The sequence below is a fragment of the Mustelus asterias genome, chromosome 2 (assembly GCF_964213995.1).
Source record: "Mustelus asterias chromosome 2, sMusAst1.hap1.1, whole genome shotgun sequence".
Taxonomy (NCBI): Eukaryota; Metazoa; Chordata; class Chondrichthyes; order Carcharhiniformes; family Triakidae; genus Mustelus; species Mustelus asterias.
In genome coordinates this window covers 61548075-61567085 of record NC_135802.1, presented here as the reverse complement: position 1 = coordinate 61567085, position 19011 = coordinate 61548075, and the positions used below count along the sequence as shown (strand labels likewise).

At 43.3% G+C, this 19011-nt stretch overlaps 1 protein-coding gene across 1 annotated transcript in view; it reads right to left on the bottom strand.

Annotated features, from left to right (window-relative positions):
• Positions 1-19011, bottom strand: part of LOC144480803 (E3 ubiquitin-protein ligase HECW1-like) — a 391619-nt gene that overhangs the window by 116636 nt on the left and 255972 nt on the right. Inside the window, exons 11-14 of the mRNA XM_078200410.1 lie at positions 12195-12274; positions 9664-9785; positions 3828-4013; positions 2934-3068 (exon numbers count right to left, since the gene is read on the bottom strand). Of these exons, the coding sequence (XP_078056536.1) occupies positions 2934-3068; positions 3828-4013; positions 9664-9785; positions 12195-12274 (523 nt within the window). The remainder of the gene's footprint in view (positions 1-2933; positions 3069-3827; positions 4014-9663; positions 9786-12194; positions 12275-19011) is intronic.

Genomic DNA, 19011 nt, shown 5'->3' with positions numbered 1-19011 from the left:
AGATCTAAATTCTTAATTAGCATATGTGCCAAAGTACAAGCCCCATGTCATTTATTTAGTTAATGCATTCCTGTTACCCTTTTCAGAGATAAAAGAAAGTTCCCATCAAGCACCATATTGTTTCAAACTTTAGAACCAAGTAAAATGCTGTCTGAGTGTGGGCCTGTGGTGAACCATTGTTGGTTCCCACCAGGTCGTGCTGAGCCATGGTCTGGCCAGTACTATGAGTCTGTAGATATGTTACTGTTGGGGTTAGGGTTGGGCTGTTCTACCTGTTAATATAGTCCTATGGTACACCCCAGTTGGCTCCGCCTCCTGGGAGAGGTATAAAGGTCACTGCTCTGCCTGGTGACCCTTTAGTCTGGGATCATATACTGTATATAGTAGCTCTGTTATTGTTGGCAATAAAAGCCTTTATTTCCCGAGTACATCCAGCCTCTCATGTGTTATATCGCGCATCTGGGCCCAAAGCAAATTAACACATTTTCTTGCTACAATTGGACAGGGTTTTGGAAAACTGTGTGCAGTTTTGGTCTCCGTATTTAAGGAAAGATACACTTGGGTTTGAAACTGTGCAGCGAGGTTCATTAGTGTAGTTCCTGAGATAAGAGGGTTGTCCTATGATGAGAAGCTAAGTAAATGGGGCCTATATGCTCTCCGGAGTTTCCAGACTAAAGGAAACAATCTCTCAGTATCTACCCTGTCATGCCCCTTCTGAAACTTGTATATTTCAATGAGCTCACCTCACGTTCTGCTAAACTCCAGAGAGAGTCAACCAAATTTACTCAGCTTCTTATCATAGGTGGCACAGTGGTCAGCACTGCTGCCTCACAGCGCCCGGGACCCGGGTTCAATTTTGGCCTCGGATCACCGTCTGTGTGGAATTTGTACATTCGGCCCGAGTCCGCGTGGGTTTCCTCCGGGTGCTTTGGTTTCCTCCCACAGTTCAAAGATGTGCGGGTTAGGTTGATTGGCCATGCTAAATTGACCCTAGTGTCAGGGGGATTAGCAGGATAAATATGTGGGGTTACAGGAATAGGACCTGGATGGGATTGTGGTCGATGTAGACTCGATGGGCCAAATGGCCTTCTTCTGCACTGTCGGGATTCGATGATTCTATTCTATGATGACAACCCTCTCATCCCAGGAACCAAACTAATGAACCTTTGCTGCACAGCTTCCAATCCAAGGGTATCTTTCCTTAAACATGGAGACCAAAACTGCACACCCTATTCCCAAAACCCTAACCAATTGTAGCAAGATTTCTTTATTCCTGTATTCCAACCCCCTTGCAATAAAGGACAACATGCCTTTTGTCTCCCTAATTGCTTGCTGCACCTGCATGCTAACTTCCTGTATGAGTACAGCCAAGTCCCTTGAGCATCAACATTTACAAGTTTCACAACTTTAAAAAAAATTCTGCCTTTCAATTCTTACAACAAAAGTAAATAACCTCACCTTCCCCCACATTATACGCCATCTGTCAGACTGTTGCTCACCTGTCTAACCTGCTTAAATCTTTTTTCAGCCTCTTTGTTTTCTCCTCACAGCTTACATTCCCACCTAGTTTTGTAATGTCAGCAACATTTTAAAAAATTAATTCAAGGGATGTAGGCATTGTCGGCTAGGTCAATATTTATTACCCATCCACAATTAACCGTGAGAGGGTGGTGGTGAGCTGCCTTCTTGAACTGTTATAGTCCATGTGGTGTAGGTACACCCATAGCACTGTTAGGGAGAGAATTACAAGATTGTGACCCAGTGACAGTGAAGGATCAGTGATATATTTCCAAGTTCGGGTAATGCATGGCTTGGAAGGCAACATCCAGGTGGTGGCGTTCCCATGTGTCTGCTGCCCTTGTCCTTCTAGTTGGGAGTGGTCATGGGTTAGAAAGGTACTATCTAAAGCGGTTTGGGAGTTCCTGCAGTGCATCTTGTAAATAGCACACATTGAGTCGGTAGTGGAGAGCCTTAATATTTGTGGGTAGGGTGCCATCAAGTGAGCTGATTTGTTCTGGAGGGTGTCAAGCTTCTTGAATGTTGAACTACGATTTGTTAAATGCCTTGTTAAAATTTCTGCAATAAGAGATTCTAGCATTTTCCTGACTAGCCCATAGTTCCCCAGTTTTTCTTTCCCTTCTTTCCTAAATAATGGAGAACATTTTCTCACCTCCAATTCTCTGGAACTATTCTAGAATGAAGGGAATTTTGGAAAATCATAAGCAGCACATCCACTATCTCTGCAGCTACCTCTTACAGGTGCATACACCAGCCTCTCAGACTAATCAGTCAATACATTTTCGAACCCTAGGATGTAGGTCATCTGATTCTGGGGATTTGTTGGGTTTATTCTCTTAATTTTTTCCAAAACATCTCTGCTGATATTAATTACTGAATTTCCTCAGTCTTATTAGCCCTTTGGTTATCCTCAATTTCTGGTGTGTAATTTGTGCCTTTTACTGTGAAGCACTGCTTAATCTCGAGTTCATTCCAACAGCCATCCCCCATTATAAATAGAAATTGATGCAGTATAGCATTGCTACCACTGTGGACTACCAATATGGTAAGAAGTTTAACTTCTTAAGTGGACTACCAATATGGTCAGTTTGCTCAGAATCAAGTGGACAATGTGACTAACAACATCCAGTCTGCATTGTTCAATTTCACACTGGCTGAGACACTTATGGAGTTGAACTTTGTGGAGGTTTTGCTTGTGGGTTTGTTACTTATAAGTTATAGTTTTGTGGAATTGAAATTGTAGATTTAATTCTCACATGGTTTTCTCGACAGTATTGATCTCACATTCAGCGTGGTGAACAGTTTAATGTTACTTGCAACCAGCACCCATCCCAATTTGCAACATTGAATACCTTCTTAGAAATTGCCGATAATAATTTTTGATATTTATGTATATAGGTCCGGGACACCCTTACCTCTCCTGCACTGTAACTGCGCAGGCGCTGCAGATGTTGTCTGTGTGTTAAATGGTTTGGCAGCCGGCCATTCTGAAGTGGAAGCCTAGGATCAATAAATGTTGTTGCTCGACTGTTGTGGTCAACAAAAAATGACTGGAATGGAGAAGATTTCCATTAGGAGAGTAACATTCCGTAGTAACAATGCACCATTAAATTAATTCAGATATGTCACATGGTATTAAAAAAATGCCTCACTGTAATTTATTTAAACCAACATAACAGGCGGAATTCTCCCAAAAGAATTTTAAATGTCGAATATGCATGAAAACTGAAGTAATTCGCGCTGTTTTTTTCAGTGGGAGTTCACACTAGAATCTCCCACACTCTGTGCACCGCAGTGGCCACCAGTGTGAATATCATTAAAAACTAGGCCACCTCCCCCCCCCACCCCCACCCCCGCCCCCACCCCCGACTAACTCCCCCCCTTCAGACCCGACTGCACTAATCACATTTAAATTTTGTGCAAATGACCATTTAAATAGTCTTTGAGCCTCACCGCCGATTTCCGGCATGGATCTGACGCCGCCGGAAATCGACACGGGGAGATGCTTGAGTCAACCACATTGCTGTGGATCTGGAGTCACGTGTAGACAAGACTGGGTAAGAATGGCAGGTTTCTTTCCCTAACAAGGAAAGGTAAGTTAGTGAACCAGATGGGTTTTTCCGACGATCGACAATGGTTTCATGGTCATCAGTAGATTCTTAACTCTAGATATTTTTTGCATGCTTTACATTGTGTTCACTCTGAGTTGAAATTTCCTGTAGGATTCAGGACCATTTCTACATTCTGTCGTCATGCAATCTTACAGAGGGGGGGGGGGGGGGGGAGCTAGTATTCTTGGGCCTACTTACCTTTCCTTGTTGATCTGTCTTAATCTCCCATCCTCGAGGCAGTTCTAGCTGTGTATCTGCAAACATGTTCAGGAAAGTCACCAGGTCCCTATTATGCTGATACCGCTCAAAATTCCGGGCATCTCTGCGCATCTTCAGTATCATATGTTTCAAGCAAGTACTATTGGTAAATATTCGATAGGCACTCTGCGAATGGAAGAAATTGTTTGAGCTTGTCTGTTCATGCTGCTTTCTGAGAGCAATAACAAATTATTGCTGCTGTTTACTGTCAAATCATACTCATGGTCCAGCAGATAACAGATGCTTAAGAGTGTATTACATAGAGAACAATACACAGCTTGTGGTTTGTTATATGGCAATTAAAGTAACGTGGTTTAAGAAAGATAGAAATAACTTGCATTTACATAGCGCCCTTCATGTTATCGTGCTTTCCCAAATTGCTTTACAACCAACGAAGCACTTAGTAAGCACTGTTAATGTAACAAACCATAATGGCCAATTTACATACAGCAACACCCTACATAGTAGCAATGAGCCAATGAGCTGGTCACATGGTTTTTTGATTCTGGTTGGGGGTTAAATGTTGGCCAGGACACAGGAGAATTCATGCACACCATTTTTGGAAGTGCTCTTTCCATTAAAAAGAATATATGGGCCTTGATTTAATTCCCCATCTCATCCCAGCTGAGTGCAGCATTCTCTCAGTCCAGTACTCAAGCACAGCCTGGGTTATGTGCTCAGGTTTATCAACATCTGGAGATGTGCTACTGTCTGAGTACTTCTCACTTTGCACAATATCGTATCCATGAAGTTCAGTGAAATTCAAGCTGCAGACTTAGCGTATCATGAGGCACAATGCAGAGCTTGTATATTATGTGATTCATGCTACACTCTACTGCGTGATTTATACTGCAGTACTATCAATTTGCTTGCATTGTACCATGGATTATATCGTACTTTGTTTATATTACATGGAAACCAGTAGATGGTGTCAGGTGAAATAAAGTGTGAGCATTTTCTGAATGTTACCTGAACCCGCTGATCTGTTCCACTCTCAAACCCTGTGCTCTTTCCTATTCCACGTGATATACGTGACTAATGGATGTGTTGCTCTTGGCTAATGAGATACTGATGGAGAATATGACTGAACGTGAATAGCTGTCAGGAACTAGCTGGCCACAATGGGAGATGGCAACAATCTTGAGCATTGCAGTGTGGGAAGGGATTAACTAACTGTGCTCTGTGTGCTCTCTCACAATACAAGCCCAGCATGCCATTTGTGATAAGTGCCCAGGGAATGGGAATGGTTTCATGTTCCTGTGGCCCTTGACTGGAGCTCAGTGCGAGGCAGTGGCAATCGGCACTGATAATGACAACTTTCTATGCACATCTATAAGGTTAAAGAGGCCTGCCTAATACTACAATCTTGCCCTCAATAATACAGCATTACAGGCATTTTAAATAAAAGCAACAAGAAATACATTTATTTATCTGTTTTTTTAAACAACCACTCCTGTCTTGTGTTTTATTGTGGGAGGAGAATTTCCATCATGGATGTGCCAGCAGAACGTTTGGGAGATTAAATATTTGAACATGGCTGGCAGTAAAATAAATACTGATCACAACTCTTAACAAGAGAGTCAATGTAACATAGCAAATACACAGGAAAAAAAAGTACTCAAACTCATCTTGGATGATAGCTGCATGTATTAATACTACAGTGCGATATGTATAATGGATCAGCATTAAAGGAATTAATTAAATTTGTTTTAATTTCTTGAGCAGGGCTTGCCTTGTTTATATTGTCAAACTTCTCGGATTGTGTTGGAGTGTCTCCCAGAGTTGGCTGTGAGCGATCCAACAGACAAAACATAAAAATATTATCATTTCCATTTTCACTCTGGCCAGGCAGCAGGTCTGCAATGGTGGCACAGTGGTTAGCCTTGCTGCCTCACAGCGCCAGTCACCTGTGTTCAATTCCAGCCTCGGGTGGCTGTGTGGAGTTTGCACATTCTCCCCCTGTCTGGGTGAGATTCCTCTGCTCCGGTTTCCTCTCACACTCCAAAGATGTGTGGGTTAGTTGATTGGCCATGCTAGTGTCAGGGAGGGTAAATACATGGGGTTACCGGGATAGGGCCGTGAGACTGTGCAGAATCGATGGGCCAAATGGCCTCTTTCTGCACTGTAGGATTCTATGATTCTCAGGCGCTTATTCGGGTATATGATTAAATCTCCAGAAATGCAGCTCAATTGGAATTGGCAACACAGCCTATACATTCTACCAGGTACAAATGTCTAAAAGGCTTTGTCAGGAAAATACGAGAGAAAATATAATCATATCACAGAGAGTATGATCATACTAGTCCACATCTTATGGTCAGCAATGGAGCAGGAGTACATACACATTGCTGGCTGTGTTCAAAACTGGTGCCTTATCTTTTTATCCTGGAGTCTTAGGACCTTCCTGTCCCAGTGCCAGTGTGAATCTAGCAGTGAGGGGAGTTGGGAGACCATGTGGTAAGATGAAAATGCACCAATACCATCCTCCATGTTACAACCTGAAGGTCATCCCACTGCTGCCAAAACTGAACCCCCATGACTGCTTAACCCACCAACACTGCTCACCTGCTCTTGGTATTGTTCACACTAATCAATATTTCCCCCCCGGCCCCTACACAGCTCTTCCCCCCAGACCCAACACTGTTCACCCTCCAAAACTGCTCACCCCTGCAACACTGGTCACGTCCCTGACACTGCTCACCCGCACCCCCCACTCCCAACATTGCTCAACCCCCCCAACACTGCTCACGCTCCTGACACTGCTCACCTCCCCAAAACTTCTCACCCCCCCCCAATGCTGCTCACCCCCCCCTCATCCAACACTGTTCATGCTCCTGACACTGCTTACCCCCCCAAAACTTCTCACCCCCCAATACTGCTCACCCTCCCCCACCCAACACTGCTCACCCCGCCCCCCCCCACTCTCCCCAACACTGGTCACTGTCCCCCACCGAGAAAGCTCACCCCTCCCAACACTGCTTACCCACCCCGACATTGCTGAACCCCGTCCAAATTGTTCACTCTCTGAAATTGCTCACCTTCCAGAGTACTATTGAGCAGTATTATAATTTGAAATATCATTTTATTTCTGTGCCCTCTTGACTGGAACTTTCAGATATGTGGTGGAGCTGGAGCGGGAGGTGAGTACTTTGAGCCTCTGCCAAAAAGATGCAAAAAATGGGGCATCATCTACCCGGTTGTATTCACCTGATAGTTATAGCAAGGAGGTTATGTTCCCTGTTTTATCCTGGTATATTTGTGTTGCATTTACCACATAGTGTCCTTAAGGTTTTTTGTGTTATGATTATGTAATATTCATGTACTGTTCCACTCTTTCCCATTGCTTCCGTGATTCCCCTTTCCTTCCCTCTTTGTTTCAGGTTATTCTCCTGCTTCAGTTTTCCCTTCACTCTCATAGTTTATTTCTACTTTTTCCTTTCTCTCTTTCATTTTTCAGTCTGTTCTCTGCAGAATTTACCTCTGACACCCTTTGTGCTTATAGTTTATCATATTGTCTCTGAATTATTTCACATTCACATACGCATTCAAGTAGGGGCAACATTTTCAGGAGACTTTATCACCATCTCCAAGAGAAAAGAAATCTGGAGGCAGGCAGAATAATTTCATTACATGCAGATCTGGATTAGATGTCACAGTAAAAGCAATAGGAAACCACACAAGAAAGACACTTTCAGCATCTCATTTGTCTTAACAAAGCCACTATCTGAGAAACTGGTTGCAAGTAATTTCCTTATGGAGATTGTGAACTTAATTTCCAATTGCCCGTAGGGATGAGGTTGGGTGCACTTTGAAAATTGTGCTCCCTGATGGCACATCAGTCTTCCAACACCTCTGAACACGCTGCTATTTTCAAAGAAGGGTGATGGGGACTTGGTGGTGAAGCTGGGGGTACGATGGTGGCGATTAGAGCCTGTAACCCAATCCCCTCCAAGTATATGCCCATTCAGCTCCTTGGACTGCTTATTAACAGGCTGGGGAGAGCCAGAAGGTGATTTTCAAATCACAGATCAGGAAAAGTGAGCAGTCTGGTTCACATTAGTGCACACAGTTGTTGAGAGCAATGCAAGGAGCATTGATGATTCTGCATAAGTAAAATTGTCAGGAAGAAAAAAGGGTCATCCACACACAATGTGTTGAATATCTTTTCATTGACTATGTAGCAACTTGTATACACCGAGAGATTGTTCTGTTCTTTTGCCTGCTTCAATCTGCAAGGCAATCGCATTGAGCACTAGAGTCAGTTCCCACCCCCTGGCAGTGCCCAGTGCATTAATTGGGCACCAGGTTTACCTCCGGCCCATTCAGGGAATCTATATCATGGCAGATATAGTATAATGTGGATAAATGTGCGATTATCCACTTTGGTTGCAAAAGCAGGAAGGCAAATTATTATCTGAATGGCTATAAATTGGGAGAGGGCAACGTGCAACAAGACCTGGGTGTCCTTGTACACCAGTCACTGAAGATAAACATGTAGATACAGCAGGCGGTAAAGAAGGCAAATAGTATGTTGGTCTTCATAGCGAGAGGATTTGAATACAGGAGCAGGGATGTCTTGCTGCAATTATACAGGACCTTGGTGAGGCCATACCTGGAGTATTGTGTATCATTGCGGTCTCCTCATCTGAGGAAGGATGTTCTTGCTATAGAAGAAGTGCAGCAAAGGTTTACCAAACTAATTCCTTGGATGGTGGGACTAACATATGAGGAGAGATTCAATCTGTTAGGATTATATGCACTCTAGTTCAGAGGAATGAGGGAGGAATCTCATAGAAACCTATAAAATTCTAATAGGACTAGACAGGGTAGATGCAGGAAGGATGTTCCTGATGGTGGGGGAGTCCAGAATCAGGGGTCACAGTCTAAGGGTAAGGTGAGAAACCTTTTAGGACTGAGATGAGGAGAAATTTCTTCACCCAGAGAGCGATACGTCTGTGGATTTCGCTACCACAGAAAGCAGATGAAGCAAATCATTTTATGTTTCAACTCGGAGTTAGATTTAACTCTTGGGGTGAAAGGGATCAAACAATTTGGGGGGAAGGTAGGATCTGGCTATTTGCGTTGGATGATCTGATTATAATGAATGGTGGAGTAGGCTCGAAGGGATGAATGGCCTACTCCTGCTCCTATTTTCAGTGTTTCTATGTTTCTAAAATAGCATTGCACGAGTGATGCAGACACTGTGCAGAGTTGGGACCCAGAAATGATCTGGGATTCCTGACCACCCACCCCCATACCCCACACATGCATTGAAAATCCAGCCCAACTGGACACATAATCATAGGCAGCCTCTCACCCACTTATTATTAAAATAATTTAACAGGATGATGACAAAGAATTTATCAATGAAAATGATTTGTATATGCAAATCCAGAGAGGAGTGTACAGAAGACAACAATCAGGTTCAAAAGACATCTAATAATGGGAACATTGTAGAATGTGGAATGTATCATTATGCAAAAGGTACTGCAGTGTAATAGTACAAAGATAATGTAAGTGGCAGAATACGAAATATAAAACATAATGAATATAAAATGGGGAGAATATGGATGTAAATGGACAACACAGTGATTTTAGATCATACAGGAACGAAAACCATAGAAGAGTCCAAGAGAATAAGGCAGAAATCGTAGGAAAATTATGAACGCAGCAATGCCAAACAACGCAATACTATTATATGTAGCTACATACTACTTTTCTAACTTTTAAGTCACCAGGGAGTACAACAATTTCAGGGATTTAAAAGGGTACTTACATTGTTCGAATGCAGCACAGTGAAGAACTCAGGATTTGTGATGAATTTGACAGTTGGAGACTGCAATAACATGTTAACTTTCTGCGAACTCACTGGGGACAAGGAGCCTTCTCGCCTCAGTTCTGGTAAAAGGAGGAGGTCAGATATTATTCCTCAGGTACAACATCACTGAGGAATGTGTTCATTTTGAAGACAAGAGGGCTTTGCAATAATAAAATGGGACTACATTTTATTTGAAGGTATTGGGTGTGTGCAAGTTCACCCCACTTTATGTGTAGGTCATGGATGGGAAGGTTCTAGAGCAGCCAAAGGGTTAAAGCTTTCCTTAGGTGCAAAGACAACTTTCTCATACAACAACGACGGGGAACTGAAGAAGACTTGGTGTGATTAGTTATTATTTTCTCTCAATTTGTACACGTCATTCTGGTTGCATGAACTTCAAATTGGTCAACAATTTGCATTTGCAGGTTGAACATTCTGCCTGCTGAAAACAGGAATTGTTCAAAAACTGGACATTTTCGATAGGGCGCGTTGGTCTTACTCCTAAGTCAACCTGAACGGTTCTTGATCCCCATTTGACCCAGCCCAAACTGCCTGACCTCTGCCTGTGCACTGTTAGTGTTGTTGTTGCACCCATATCATTTCCTTATTCATTGAGTTTGGCCTAGGTCAGCAATCTGATTTCTTGTCCGTGAAAATCCACACTCCAGCATGGCCTCGGTCCTGTGATTGCCAGATTTTGTACGTCCAAGCTTAGTTCGTGAGAAATCCACCATTGCTCATTCATCTGAACAGCGCTTGCCCTGAGCTCAACCTTCCAACACATCAGTGACTTCATTACTGTAAGGAAGATGCAATTCCTAAAAGGAACCCCACAAGGATCAGAAGTGCTGTTTGCTGATTATTTCACATTGCTCAATTCCACTCGCAATTCCTCAGATAATTTCATAATGAAGCAGTCCATGTCCAAATGCAGCAAGGCCTGAATTGGACAACATCCAGGTTTGGGCTGGAAAGAGGCAAGCAACACTCACACCACGCATGTTCTACAAAATGACCATCCCCAACACAGTGTCTTATCAGCTCCACTGACATTAATTGGTATTACCATCATCACATCCTGCAGCATCAACATCCTGGGGGTTACCAGAAACTTTATGTGACCAGCCACATAAATACGGTGGTTACAGGAGTGGGTCAGAGATAGGGATTCTGAGGCAAGTGACTCACTTTCTGGCTCTTCAAAGCCTGTCCACTATCTACAAGACATAAATCAAAGAGTGCAGTGTCTCATGCCTGGTTGAATGCAACTTTAACAATGCACAAGAGAGCTGAACACCATCCAGGGCAAAGCAGCTCACTTGATTGGGATTCTATCCACCACCCTTTACCTCCAGCACACAGGGCCAGTGGGGTGTACCATCTACAAGGTGCACCACAGCAAGTCGCTGAGACCTTTTCGACAGCACTTTCCACACCCTGTGACCTTTACCACCTAGAAGAACAAGGGCAGCAAGTTACACACCATCTTGTCTTGGAAATGTATCACCATTCCTTCATCGTCACTGGGTCAAAATTTTGCAACTCTCTCTCTGACATCACTGTGGGAGATCCTACATATGGACTGTAGCATTTCAAGAAGGCAGATCAACACTTTTTTTTCCCAGGGCAATTAAGGATGAGCTCTAAATACTGGCCTTGCCAGCAATGTCCACATCGCCTGAATGAATAAAAAAACTACAATGGCGTCTTTCCAAGCAGATTGCTCATGTGCAAAAAAATCAAAAATATAAACATACTGAAAATGGTACACACTGTACCAGATAAAACCTTTCGTGGGTCAAGCACTTGCTACAACAGATGCCAACATAATCTGATGTTTGGAGACCTAATCCCCTTGTGAATATGCATCAACCCTTTAATATTTAACATTTCTGCGGATGAATTCTCTGCTCTTTGTATCTAACACTTGTACCAATCAAGATTGAAACACATTAATCATCCGGACATATGTTACAGGATGTAAAATGGCTCTGAAGCATCTGCGGTGACTGTAGGATGCAAGTGATTGATTCCAACTGCTGCAGCTTCATGCCTGTCAGTATGTGCACTACCCCACACGAGGTACTAACAGAAACAAGCAGCTCGCATTTCCCCTGCGATTTCTTTGATCTTTTAGTCCATTTTCAGTTTCCAAGCCTACGGTTGTACTATTTTTCTTTCTGACCTATCACCGGCTTTGGGTAATTAACCTGGTTTTATTGAATTCTTCACATGATCATGGCTTATTTTTTATAGAACAAAGGTTTGGGACCAAAGTTCTGTTAATCACGTCAAATGATCAAATGAAAGATCATAACAGCCGCAAACAAAGGATCTTGTGAGAATCCAGCTGACATTCCCAGGACATTTTAACTGTAATAATCATGTCGGAGGGAACAGAATATCTGGATGTTATGCTTGGAGTAGTGCCAAGGTTTTCTAAAGCTAGCTTTGCTTTTACAAAATATATATTTGATAACTTTACAAACCTGTGTTCGGTTGTGAGATCTCTGGAGTGACCTCATCTTCAGACCTGTCTGTCGCAATTGTCCGCTGGATATTCTGATACCTGTTATCAAATCAGAATGAGAATGAAATGCTCAATGCCTCACTGAATGATGTGTTATATCATGGAATGAGACAAGAAATAATGTTGTTGCAGTAACTGCTCGGGACAAATTAAACTGTTGTCACGGCAACCTTTCCAATGTTGTAAATCATAGAGAACACTGGTGACCTGAAACAGTAACCATCACAGCAATATATCTCTCCAGTCATTGTGTAAGTGATTTCTCTTGCCCCTGACATGGTGTGGGCAGGCTGGAGACATGCTCCCAGAACTCTGCTCTTACCACTTTTGATTGAATTATTAAGGGGTGCGCAAGATCAGTGCAGATTTACTTTCTCTCTAATTCCCCTCTCTCTCTCTTCTAGAAAGTTCTTCACCTTCTCTTCCAAACTGGCTTTGGTTCATTCTGGCAATTCACTGTATAGAAGCAGTTACTACCATTTTATCGCATGCTGTGTTAGAATGCTTTTCAATTGTACCTGATGGTTTCAGACAGGCAATATCCTCTTTACAACACACAGTTACATGCATGCCAAACAGCAGCAATTCATGGACACAGCCAAGAGATGCAATAACCAACAAAGCTCTGCAGTCCTGATTGTTCACCAGTCATGAATGGGGGTGGGAGAGAGAGAGGGGGGAAATTAAGTGACTGACAGGAGAATGAGACTGGCTAAATGACCCATCCTCAGTGAGGGAGGAGCCTAGCATATCAGTGCAAAAGACAAGGCTGAAGCATCTGCAACCACATGTGTTGAGTGGATCTCCCCATGACATTCAATTGCATTACCATTGCAGAATACTCCATGATCAAGACACTGGGGGTTAGTACTGAACTGGACTAGTCATATAAATACTGTAGCTACAAGAGTAGGTCTGAGACTGAGAATTCTGCATCAAATGGCCCATTTAGCCCTAAAGCCAGGCTACCATCTACACGACACAAGAGTTTCCACTTGCCTGGATGAGTGTGATACCAATAACATTTAAGAAGTTGGATACCATCCAGGACAAAGCAGCTGCTTTGAATGGCATCATTCACCATCCGCCACCTGAAACATTCACTCCCTCCACCACCAGGGCATAGTGGTAGAAGTGTGCACTACAAACAAGGTGCACTGCAGCGACTCACCAAGGCTTCTCCGGCAGCACCTTTGAAACTCCTTGTGTCTACATCTTGAAGGACAAGGGCATCAGATGCCTGAGAACTACATGACCTGCAAGTTCCCCTCCTTCTATTTTAACATTTAAGAAAAACTTGGACGGGTTCATGGATGAGAGGGGTGTGGAGGGATATGGTCCAAGTGCAGGTCAGTGGGACTAGGCAAAAAATGGTTCGGCACATACAAGAAGGGCCAAAAGGCCTGTTTCTGAGCTGTAATTTTCTATGGTTCTTCTATGGTTCTAAGTCACACACTATCCTGACTTGGAACCATAATGTCATTCCTTCACAACTGCTAGGTCAAAATCCTGGAACCTTCTTCCTAACAGCACTGTGGGTGTGGCTACACCTACCAGATGAACTGTAGCATTTCAAGAAGGCAGCTCACAATCACCTTCTCAAGACCAATTAAGGATGGGGTCAAATGTTGGCCTTGCCAGTGACACTCTAAGAAAAAAATTAAACTCCCACAGTCTGGACGGTAATTTTAAAATATTGCGTGAGTGATGACGTGAGTGTTTAGATACTCAACAACAACTGTGCATTAAACATAGTAAAACATCCCAAGGTGCTAACAGCAATGTTTGCAAATATAATTTGATACCAAATCGCATAACAAGATATTAGGGCAAGTGACCACAAGGTTGATCAAAGAGCCAGAGGAGCATTTCAAAGGGGAAGAGAAATCAGAAAGTTATAGGGAGGGATTTTCAGAGTTCACAGAATTACACGCGAAACATGTTTAGGATGCTCATCGATACCGAGGACCACTCTTTACATTAAGCTTGACATCACACTGGAGTAATATTTCATATAGTGTTAGAGTCAAACAATCTGAGAAAAGCACTCCCTCCTCTCCTAGAATTCAGGCTGCAAACTAATTCAGAAGTTATACTTTAGCACATAACACCCAGATAACAAACTGTAATATAATAAACATTAACCTTCCAAATGGGGGGAAATTCACCACATGTCTGAAGGGAATACTGCTTGTGGAGATAGAGGTACAAAGTGTAGAATTTATGCTCTGATTCTTCTCAATGTAATTCCCTGCTGGGATTCATGAATTTACCCTATAGTGTCATTAATGATATCTGGAATACAAATTTCATCTGTTGAACACTCAAGTGTTTGTAAAATATTTACCAGTGAAGGATAGAAATTGACCCATTACTGATCTGTTCAGCTCACTTTCAACAGTAAGTTCTCGTTCCTATGTTTCAAAGAGACAGCCTCTGGATATGTTGCAAAAAGGCAGCTTCTGGTACAACAGTATGCATGTGTGATTCATGTTTCAAACTTCAAAACATTAAGTCAAAAGTCAAAAGACTGGATTATGTCTACTTTGTAGAATGGGAGGAGATTGTTGAGGCAATGATAGGAACTGGAAGAAAGTAATCCCATATTTACTCTAAATAAAGTGAGTGAGAGAGTTTTTACTTCCTCTCTTAGTCCAAGTATTTTTTTGTCTTCACTGATTTCACACTTACACAGTTGAAATTCCGGTCATCTCGACCAAGGAGCCTTTTGATCATCAGTCCCTGAGGCTGGCGTTAAGCTGGAATCTTCAGAAGGGAAAGGCAGTGAGAACTGACAATCCCTAAAGCACAGGATTTTCAAGAATTGAGTCCAAGTCATTTCCACCCACTTTCAGGGGGGTAAATAATGCTTTGCTCCTCATTTTCTTTCATCTCCAGAGACTCAAGCTTAGATCAACCGCAGGACCTTGCAATGAAGGCCACGTGTCACTTCGCAAAGAGAATGAGCTTTAGACTTTTCCCCTGAAACAAAGCCCTTTCTTTCTCAAAGAGCTTTAATACTTAAAGAGCTGGTAAATATTTAAACCATTTCCAAGCTGTTGAACAGCATCCATATTCTTTAGTTTTTCACTTTAAGTTTTAAACAATGCATGCTCATAATAAAGATGAATCGAGAAGTATGATGGAGCTGAAATAAGACAAAAAAAGGTTGAATCCATTTGGGTGGAAATTAGAAATAGTAAGGAGAAAATGTCACTGATAGGCGTAGTCTATAGGCCACCAAATAATAACATCTGGGTGAGTATAAAAACTCACTTTAACCCGGGGATCGGGGCCTAGTTTCGGGAGCAGTTCGGAGGAGGAGGAGCAGTCTCTGGGTGAGTATAAAAACCTAACGGTAACTTCCTGTTTTCCACTTTTTCTTTCTTCAAAAGTGACGTCAGAGGGAAGCTGTGATCTGATTGGTTGATAGCAAATCTGCCCCAAATTTAAAAAAAACACAGCTAAACTCATAAACTTAAATTAAACTAATTAATTAATTAGAGATGGCTGGTCAGGTGATGTGCTTGAGCTGCTTGATGTGGGAGCTGGCAGATCCCATTGCGAGCAACAGCGACCACATCTGCAGTAAGTGTTGGCTGCTTGAAAAACTCCGGCTCAGAGTTGATGAGCTGGAGTCTGAGCTTCAAACACTGAGGCACATCCGGGAGGGGGAGACTTACCTGGACACTGTGTTTCAGGAGGCAGTCACACCTGTCAGAGTAAATAGTTTAAATCCTGCCAGTGGCCAGGGACAGCAGGGTGTGACTGCAAGTCAGGCAGGTAAAGGGAACCAGCAGTCAGGAACTCAGGAGCCTCAGCCCTTGACCCTGTCCAACAGGTACGAGGCACTTGCTCCCTGTGTGGATGGCAAACAGGGCTGCAGGAAGGATGAGTCAGCTGACCAAGGCACCATGGTTCAGCAGGCCATTCAAGGGGAGGAAGTAAATAGGCAAGTTGTAGTTGTAGGGGATTCTATTATCAGGGGGATAGATAGGATCCTTTGTGAGCAGGATAGAGTGTCCCGCATGGTATGTTGCCTGCCCGGTGCTAGGGTGCGGGACATCTCTGACCGGCTTGAAAGGATACTGGAGAGGGAGGGGGAGGATCCAGTTGTTGTGGTCCATGTTGGTACCAACAACATAGGCAAGTCTAGGAAAGAGGACCTGTTTAGAGATTATAAAGAGCTAGGATTCAAATTAAAAAACAGGTCCTCAAGGGTCATAATCTCCGGATTACTGCCCGAGCCACGTGCAAATTGGCATAGGGAGGCAAGAATAAGGGAAGTTAACACGTGGCTGAAAGAGTGGTGTGGGAAAGAAGGGTTCTTTTTCATGGGACACTGGCATCAGTTTTGGGGCAGGGGGGACCTATACCGTTGGGATGGTCTCCACCTGGACCGAGCTGGGATCAGTGTTCTGGCGAAGAGAGTAAATGGGGTGGTCAATAGGACTTTAAACTAGAGATTGGGGGGGAAGGGAAAGTCAGGGAACCAAGAGGTGAAGGAATCAGTGGGAAGCGTAGCTGCTTAGGATTACAAAAAATCACGAAAAGACAGCACTCAGGAGAGGTTACGATAGTCCCCATCTCACAAAATATGACACAGTGTCTGGAAAGGCTCAGTAGACCAAGGTCCACCACACTACGAAAACAAAAAGGGACGGTCAATAGGGAATTAAAGGTGCTATATTTAAATGCCCGCAGTGTCCGGAACAAGATAGATGAGCTTGTGGCCCAGATTGTGACTGGCAGGTATGATGTGGTAGGCATCACAGAGACGTGGTTGCAGGGGGTTCAGGACTGGCAGTTAAACATCCAGGGATTCACAACCTATCGAAAAGACAGAGGGGTGGGTAGAGGGGGCGGGGTTGCCTTGTTAATTAGAAATGAAATTAAATCAATAGCACTAAACGACATAGGGTCAGACGATGTGGAGTCTGTGTGGGTAGAGTTGAGGAACCACAAAGGCAAAAAAACCATAATGGGAGTTATGTACAGGCCTCCTGACAGTGGTCAGGACCAGGGGCACAAAATGCACCACGAAATAGAAAGGGCATGTCAGAAAGGCAAGGTCACAGTGATCATGGGGGATTTCAATATGCAGGTGGACTGGGTAAATAATGTTGCCAGTGGACCCAAAGAAAGGGAATTCATTGAATGTTTACAGGATGGCTTTTTGGAACAGCTTGTGATGGAGCCCACGAGGGAACAGGCTATTCTGGACTTAGTGTTATGTAATGAGCCAGACGTGATAAAAGATCTTAAAGTAAGGGAACACTTAGGAAGCAGTGATCATAATATGGTAGAATTCAGTCTGCAATTTGAAAGAAGGAAGGCAGAATCAGATGTGAAGGTTCTACAGTTAAATAAAGGTAATTACAGGCGCATGAGGGAGGAACTGACAAAAATCGACTGGAAGCAGAGCCTAATGGGAAAGACAGTAGAACAGCAATGGCAGGAGTTTCTGGGAGTAATTGAGGACACAGTGCAGAGGTTCATCCCAAACAAAAGAAAGGTTATCAGAGGGGGGATTAGGCAGCCATGGCTGACAAAGGAAGTCAGGGAATGCATCAAGGCAAAAGAGAGAGCCTATAATGTGGCAAAGAGTAGTGGGAAGTCAGAAGATTGGGAAGGCTATAAAAACAAACAGAGGATAACAAAGAGAGAAATAAGGAAGGAGAGGATCAAATATGAAGGTAGGCTAGCCAGTAACATTAGGAATGATAGTAAAAGTTTCTTTAAATACATTAAAAACAAACGGGAGGCAAAAGTAGACATTGGGCCGCTCCAAAATGACGCTGGTAATCTAGTGATGGGAGACAAGGAAATAGCTGAGGAACTTAATAAGTACTTTGCGTCAGTCTTCACAGTAGAAGACATGAGTAATATCCCAACAATTCAGGAAAGTCAGGGGGCAGAGTTGAATATGGTTGCCATCACAAAGGAGAAAGTGCTAGAGAAACTAAAAGGTCTGAAAATTGATAAATCTCCGGGCCCAGATGGGCTACATCCTAGAGTTCTAAAGGAGATAGCTGAAGAAATAGTGGAGGCGTTAGTTATGATCTTTCAAAAGTCACTGGAGTCAGGGAAAGTCCCAGAGGATTGGAAAATCGCTGTTGTAACCCCACTGTTCAAGAAGGGAACAAGAAAAAAGATGGAAAATTATAGGCCAATTAGCCTAACCTCAGTTGTTGGCAAAATTCTAGAATCCATCGTTAAGGATGAGATTTCTAAATTCTTGGAAGTGCAGGGTCGGATTAAGACAAGTCAGCATGGATTTAGTAAGGGGAGGTCGTGCCTGACAAACCTGTTAGAGTTCTTTGAAGAGATAACAAATAGGTTAGACCAAGGAGAGCCAATGGATGTTATCTATCTTGACTTCCAAAAGGCCTTTGACAAGGTGCCTCACGGGAGACTGCTGAGTAAAATAAGGGCCCATGGTATTCGAGGCAAGGTACTAACATGGATTGACGATTGGCTGTCAGACAGAAGGCAGAGAGTTGGGATAAAAGGTTCTTTCTCAGAATGGCAACCGGTGACAAGTGGTGTCCCGCAGGGTTCAGTGTTGGGGCCACAGCTGTTCTCTTTATATATTAACGATCTAGATGACGGGACTGGGAGCATTCTGGCCAAGTTTGCCGATGATACAAAGATAGGTGGAGGGGCAGGTAGTATTGAGGAGGTGGGGAGGCTGCAGAAAGATTTAGACAGTTTAGGAGAGTGGTCCAAGAAGTGGCTGATGAAATTCAACGTGGGCAAGTGCGAGGTCGTACACT